General features: G+C 41.4%; 1 protein-coding gene across 1 annotated transcript; it reads right to left on the bottom strand.

The window, feature by feature from the left end:
• Positions 1 to 754: 754 nt before the first annotated feature.
• On the bottom strand, positions 755 to 7,367 carry LOC115037579 (microtubule-associated protein RP/EB family member 3-like). The gene is made up of 8 exons (XM_029496216.1): positions 6,799 to 7,367; positions 5,431 to 5,496; positions 5,086 to 5,213; positions 4,854 to 4,999; positions 4,364 to 4,523; positions 3,121 to 3,257; positions 2,628 to 2,780; positions 755 to 2,251 (listed from the first exon to the last, which is right to left on the bottom strand). Exons 3-8 carry the CDS (start codon positions 5,204 to 5,206, stop codon positions 2,183 to 2,185), a joined length of 786 nt encoding a protein of 261 aa, XP_029352076.1. The 5' UTR covers positions 5,207 to 5,213; positions 5,431 to 5,496; positions 6,799 to 7,367; the 3' UTR covers positions 755 to 2,182.
• Positions 7,368 to 7,687: the final 320 nt, after the last annotated feature.

Genomic DNA, 7,687 nt, shown 5'->3' on the forward strand with positions numbered 1-7,687 from the left:
TGGCAGGTTCACATTGGCTCTTAAATTAAAAGAATTAAAAGAAACGTGACTTATTTCGTCCTTCAGAGAACACAGGAAATCTTTTAGCACCTTTAGGGTTCAGTTCATGGTCAGTTCGGAACCTTCTTCCTGTTAAAAGTCCTGTTTCTGAGTTTGAGATGTGAGGAAAACACAAAGCAAAAGGAAGAAAACCTAACGAAACAAATCATGCTTTTAGCAAACTTGGATTGGGAAATTTTAATGCAAAAATAAGAATCCTGATTTCTGTATATCTCTTGTCAGTGCCAGATTCAATTAAACCTGGGACCGGCTGCAGGTTCTGCTGGCTTTTTATCTGGGAACAGACGGTGGCTGTTAACTGCAGCGCCTCTCAATAGAACCACTTAATTTTGCTTAAATGAGTCACTTAGTGTTTGGCAGAAACCTCCTGGATCCCTCTCAAGACCTCCTCCATTCACTGAGTGGAAGATTAACCACTGAGCACATTGGATGTCCCACCGAGTCAATATGTTGATCTTTTCTGTGCTTTTGTCTCCTTAGTGATACATGTTTCTGTCTGTTTTTGCATGTTGGACTTGGGACAAAAATATTTTGACTAATACAAATAATTTCTTGCCAAGAATTACTGTCTATTCTTTCGGTTACACTGTGTCTGATGTGAAGACAGAGAATAACTCTTGATTTGCATGGGGGATAGAGACAAGATAATACTCCTCATAAATGTGAAATATACAACAATATTTTAGTTGCTTTTTTGATCCTCAGGACTTTATTTCATTCCAGGTAACTCCAAATGATGCACATTTATCACATGGCTGCCGACGGCAACAAACGGTGAGAGAGGGTTGGATGTTTTGTTCTCTCAGACTGGTCCAACTAATGTCAATCACACTCAGCCTGGCTGTCACTCACAATAAACCCCACCCACAGCTCCCTGGCAGCCACTGTGGTATGCAACAAAACTCAATTAAATACGGCAACAGAAAAGTAATTATAGCAGCTAAAATGTTTAACTCAATCAACACAGTCAAACATTAGTATTTAGTAGTGTCTGTCTGTAGTCTTTACCTTCTTTATACATTTGTTCATTCATAGAATTCAAAGCCTGACATTTGTCTGATAAATAACTTTTACATTGACACGTCTGACTTGGTCATTGAGGAATTCAATGCAAATAAAAAACAAATCTCTTTAAAACAAATCTACAAAATATAAAATTGCATCTTCCTGTATCTTCCTGGCAGCAGCCAGTCACTGCATGTTGGCATTTTGGATCATTTCTGGTCAGTTTGTTTTGCTACATTTAGTGCAAGACCTTCAATTTCCCCAAATCCAAAACCACATTTTTTTCCAGAAACTGTATAGAGCAGATTAAAAAAAGATAAATAAATAAAAACATAAATACATCATGCTAGCTCATAAATAAGCTGTCAGAACAGTTTCAGGAGCAAACCCTCTCTGGTGGGACAACATAAATTTTTTGCTTTGGAATGAAGATTTTTTTTTTTTATGCATGGACATGTGAGCAGTTCAAAGTCTGTGATATGTCTGCAGGATAAATGTACGTTCACGTGTCATCTTATGCATATATCAAATATATGCATGTGCAGGCCTCTGTCCTAAGAGGCATTTCACTCTTTATAATATCACCCTGTGATTTCAATCAAAAATATTCCAAACTGATCACATTGTGTGGTTTCATATATAAACTCTACCCTGATGCATGTGTGGGTCTCTTTGTGTGGTCACCAATCACAGTGCGTGGTAACAGAAAGTGACCTGCGTCTCGGACAGACAGACTGGTAGCACTATTGGCTCCAGGCTGTCACTTCTCGATCGTTGTAATCTCACTGCTATTAACCTTAAGCCTTGGACAGACTATCAAGGCTAAACTAGCCCTGTTGTGCAGCTGCTCCCTCTGGAACCATGTTACAATACGTTGAATTAGCCAAGCCAGGCTGATGGGACCTAGTCCAAACATGACTGGGTTAAGTGGCCTTTGCTAGTAGGAGTTTGGGAAGCTAGGCTGTACAAGTATGGACAACTGGACAAAATAGGAGAATGAGGATGTAAAATGTAAAGTAAAAGGGGAAAAAAGAGGAGGATAGTTGAAAATAATGATCAGGTATGTTAGAGTGTGAGAGGGGACAAAAATGATAATGATGAAGTCAAGAGGAAGTGTTCAGAACTCCTCCTGTTCTCCCTGTGCTCCTTCCTCTATCTCGTCATCCTCTGGTGGCGCAAATCCTTCCTGTAAATGAATGAATAAAGTTCGGTGTACAGATCATGATCATATTTAGTGAAAGATACTCTGATGAACATCTGACTCTATGCAAAATTCAGACACATTATGACTGTGAGGAAGAACCGTCTGCTCTCACAGCAGCGCTTGACTTCTTCCTGTGCTGTGTACCCTTCTGAAACAGTCAGTAACGTGTAAATGTAGTATTCATGAGCTTCACCAAGCTGGTACTGAGTGCAGGCCTATTGCAATGCACTAACATCATCTTTAAAGTGACTTGTCTTACTGGGCCAACTGAAAGGCAACTAAAGCCTATGTACACACATATATGTGATCCGGTATAAAACTGTAAAATGACTTGGCTCTGTGCATCTGCTTCATTTACCTCTGTAGCGTATAGTATGTCTATGATTTTGCTGAGTACAGGGTTGCTGTCATTTTCGTTTTCTTGGCAGATGAGCTCGATGTCTCTCAGCTTTCCAAAGTAGAAGTCTCTCTCTTTCTCCAGTCCGTCTACAGTCAGCTTCAGATCAAGCAGCTGTGCACAAAGAAAAGCAAGGAGAGGTTAGGCAGCGGGCAGGTTTGAAAAGACAGTGTGACTGCTAAGAGCAATATTCAAAACAAGGAAATAATATATTTAAAAAATGCCAGCATACAATTTCATTCCTATTTTATAAACAAGCTTTAAAGAGTACACCAGACTTCAATAATAATCACAACCAGTGATTATTTTTGCCATGACACAGCGATATTTGTTCACCCTACAACCATCTGGCATCCTCAACATGACACTGATATTGCTGAAAAGGACTCACTATGAATCCAGTGCCATGGTGCACTTCAGACAAGCATTCAAACACAGATCACGGCAGCGGTACCTGCTGGTTAAGCTCTATGAGCTCGGCGTCTCCTCCATTACGGGTCACAGGAGCATGCCTGCGTCCTACTGCCAAGTTGATCTGCCTCTGCGGGGTGGGGACAGTCTTTGGTGCTGTGGGAGATGTTCTCATGGGGCCTAGAAGACAGAATGACTTGCACTTAGTAATTTACTGACACTTGTTTTCTTCCTGATACAGACCTGTGTCTACAGTGGATGAGTCAGCAGGGTGATTCTCAGTTGTCCATCCAACTGTGTAATGGCTCATATTTTACTGGAAAAATGTGTGCAAATATAATCCAAAGCATGCATTTATGCTTTACATCCATTCATGTGTGTTTGTATATGACCTCTGTGAGATCTGTGTACAGTATGAGTGTGGCTGAGCAGGTTTAGTGCAGACTGTCACAATGGACCTGTAGCAGTTTAATTTCTATTCAATTTCATTTCTACAGCGCTGAATTTATAATATACATTATTTTTAGGCACTTTAGAGGGGAGGTTACTTTATCAGAGAGAACCAGTCAACTTGCTCCTTCAGGAGTTGATGATTCCCTAAAATGTCCTAAATTTGTCAGCGTCTTCTCGGACTTCTGCTGATGAAAAGAGCTTCATCGCTACATTATTTCTAACAAAGACGAGTCAAAACACACACACACACACACACAGCCACCATTTTAGGATGTCTTTGCAGTGTGCTTTAATTGTATTACCTCAAACAAGAATACCATTGCTTTGGTAAGTTTTAGCTCATTTAATACAGAACACAAATACTTCACATTAATGTCTGATTTTTTGGTTTGCAACCAAAACAATGACAATAATGAACATATAAAGAGACTTGTTTTTGTCCTTTTTTCCCATCTTTCCCAACTTGAGGTAGCATCAATCTGTTTCATGCCAAATGTCCCGTGACAGAAGCCACAGACTGTCTGTAACTTAAATTTAAAATGTACTGTGTGATATGCCTCTTCAAAACTTTGTATCTGCATGCTACGGAGTTGACTAATCAGAAAAAAATCACAAGTATGAATGTTAATAAAACATTGCAAAGATGAACATGCACACACACACACCCGGTGGAGGGGATGTTACCTGAGCGAGAGGGTCTTTTAGGTTTGTGATGAATGGGTTCACCTGAGTTAGAGGTGGGGATGTGTTTGCATGAAGAGGTGAGAGCAATGAAATGAAGCCTACGAGTCCACCTACAGCTCACACACATGCATACTGTACATGCACTGTACCTGGGTTGGGTGGAGGTGGTGTTCCCTCCTGGCCCTGTCGTGACAGGAGGGGGTCGTACTCTTTACCATCATAGTTGGCATCGAAAAACTTCTTAAACCACTGAAGGAACTCAAAGTTGTCCTGGAACTTTCCTTTCACCAATCTTTCAACTGGGATGATCTGAAATATAAAGAAAGACACAGAGAAATAAATAAAGAAAGAAAGTAAGGAAGGTGCGTTTTGGTGATTTCACAGAACCGTGAAGTTTATGTTATGTTTTTTTAAAAAGGACGGACAACAACATACAACTCCTGAGAGAAAACAATAAAAATGCTTCCTGGCTGACTTTGACCAATGATCTTAAGTGAGCTATAAAATATTATCAAATGGCACTATGATTGGTATGAGAAGGAGTCAGATATCATGTATGTGCTTGAATTTCACTGACTCAACAACTCTTTATGCCATGAGCTCAATTAATGTGACCTAATTTTGAGTGCAGGTTCTCACCTTGTCCACATTCATTCTTTTGAACCCAGCCTGTAAGACCTTGAAATTATGGATGTATTCATGTTCCAATTTAGCATTGAACTTAACCTTCTTCAGTAATATGCACCCTGGAAACAACATATCCATGAACTGGCAGTATGCTGAACCTACAGAAAAACATATTTACTTTTAGAGCATAATAGTAACATTTAATTGTTTTATTTACTTGTAGGCAGAACATTCAAGTGTTTACCTGAGCAGAGCTGCTCGATCTTTGTGTAGGTGAGCTGTAGAGAGTCGTTCACCCAGGCTAACATGTCATGACGACTCAGGTTCTCTATGGTCATAGAGGTGGAGTAGACATTCACCGCCATCCTCCTGCTTCACAGAGACGCACACAGCTCAATGATTTATTTCTGAATACTTGCAGTTTCCAGTTGTTACTGCCTTTCTGATGTTAATGCTACAGTAATGTAGACTGCTATGAAATAGATTGGGCTGAATACATCCACTGTAAGATTTACCCAATTTGCTACTTTAATAGGCAGAAGATAAAAAGTAAAAACCATTCAACTAAACATTCACACACCAAACTCACCTGCCCTATGTGTGTTCGGTGTGAACTTTTTCAATCAGGTTGTGCCGGACCACTTTATAGAAATACCTGGAAACAGAGATCAGATATCAGTCCTGTTAACGTTCAGAGTGCACAGTAAACATAATTAGAAATCATATTGAAAAACCTGAAAGCTGACTTTTCTCCAAAGGTAACAGGTGCAGACACTCCATAGATAAACTAGCTAACCAGTCACTAGTTCACTCACTCGGCCACTAATCTCTGGCACAGTTAATCCTTTTAGCCAAGGACTAACTGCTGTATCCCATCACAGTTCACGCAGGCAGCTAAGATCACAGGAAGATGTAACCAAAAGACATGCAAACCAATACGACAGCGATTCATCACACTGACAGCTCCAGATAAGGAAAAATTCAACAATATCAAGGCATTTCCTGTGAACTGCCTGCCTCCAACATAAACACCATACAGGATGTTCTGCTGAACAATCACTTCCTGGCTGCGGGGCTTCACAGAGGCAACACTGTCCACCAGGCAAATTCTGCTAATTTGGTTATCCCTGATTAATCTGTACCAGACTTTCCCTGTGAACACACAGTCTAAAATATTACACAAACCTGTTTTGACAAACTTGTTGATTGGAAATGGCAAAGTGCCTCTTGATTATCTAATACTCTGTCCAAATATGAAGCGAACTGCACACAGACTTTCTGATCAGCGTGGCCTGTCCAGATATCTTAGAGATAAATGGTCCACAATGTACCTAAAACTATCATGTCTAAAAGTCTTGACAACTGCTGGTTAGTAGAGTGAAAGAAAAAGTTTGAGAACAATTCGAAACAGACAAACAACATCTGCTTGGCTTTCTTTAAATCACTCCAACTATGACGATGGGCAATTCATATTTGACTTTAAAACACTACATGACATTGATCTTTTCGCCCGACCTCCCCCATGGCGTCAGCACCTATAATAAGATGCATGTTTAGAGCTGAATGTAAGAGTGTAACTGAAAACCTGGACTTTCCTTGCTGCCAGCCTTTCTATCTATTTTTATTCTTATTTCCAGAACATTTCCAAAACATCTACAACCCCACACAGTTCATGTTGTTTAATTATAGTAATGTACACCAGAAAAGCTTTATTTTTCCATCGGCATGCATTATATTCACATATGATGGGAAGTATAATATGATTTAAACTATCACAGCTGATTACTTTGGTGTATTCAACTATCCAACATCCAACCACATGTAAGACTCAAGCCTTGATTGTAAATCTGACCTGGATCATGCTAACTCTCCACTGTAGTGTGTTGACAGTTGTGTCGGTCTATTTGTGTGTTTTTAAGGAAAGAATAAAGTAAAAAGGTACAAAAAAAAAAACAACCTCTGAAGTCCAGCTCACATCAGGGACGGCTTCCGTGAAGTGTGTCGGTTCGTTGTGCACTGTGACTCGGATAAAGTCTTTGTGATCCAACTTTGCCCGTGTTGTGACAGCTGACGCTGCGGCCGTTTAACGGTGCGACAGACCCGGGCGGCCAACGCTGCTAGCTCCCGGCTAACCGCCCCGGCTGTCCCGTCGGCCTGAAGTGGCCTCACGTCCGTTAAAATCTGCGGCGGGGATCCGCCATTTTATTTAATTTAACCAACAGCGAAGTGGAGAATGAAACAAACAAGCGCGGCTGAAAAGCAGACTTTTGTTGTTGTTGTTTGGAGCTAACGTTACCCCCCTCTGGAGGCCTCCTCGGTAATACACACGCACGTTACCGGCGGAACCGGGACATCGTTCGGCTCCTCGTCTCCACGGCTAAAGCTTCAGAACGGACGTTAACGGCGGTGTAAGAACGGGAGAGGCCGGTTTTGAGTGAAGTCGGGCGGGTTGTGCTCACCGGAGGGGCTCCTCGGCCGGTCCCGTTGTCTCCGGTGATGAGCGTCTCTCCGTTGCTGTCAGCCCGACCGTTGCCGCGAGACTGACACACACACACATGCACACAAACAAAACTAAGCCGTCGGTAGTGCGCAGGCGCGATACAGTTGCAGGCTTCCGCCGTCTCGTGCTGTGAAACTGGCGCCCCCGAACGGAGAGCCGTAATGGCGGCGGCCTGCGGCCCGCTCGGCGGATTAACCTGAACAGTTTTACTCACCTCTAATTTTAATAGCTGCTTGTTTCACAACGTTCGTGAGAGCCTAATGTTTGTTTGTTTTTTATTGTGACGTATTTAATGTTTTTTTAAAATGGGAGTTTAGTGCCATTAAAATCTAATTAAAAAAAAAAA

The sequence above is a fragment of the Echeneis naucrates genome, chromosome 24 (genome assembly GCF_900963305.1).
Source record: "Echeneis naucrates chromosome 24, fEcheNa1.1, whole genome shotgun sequence".
NCBI lineage: Eukaryota > Metazoa > Chordata > Actinopteri > Carangiformes > Echeneidae > Echeneis > Echeneis naucrates.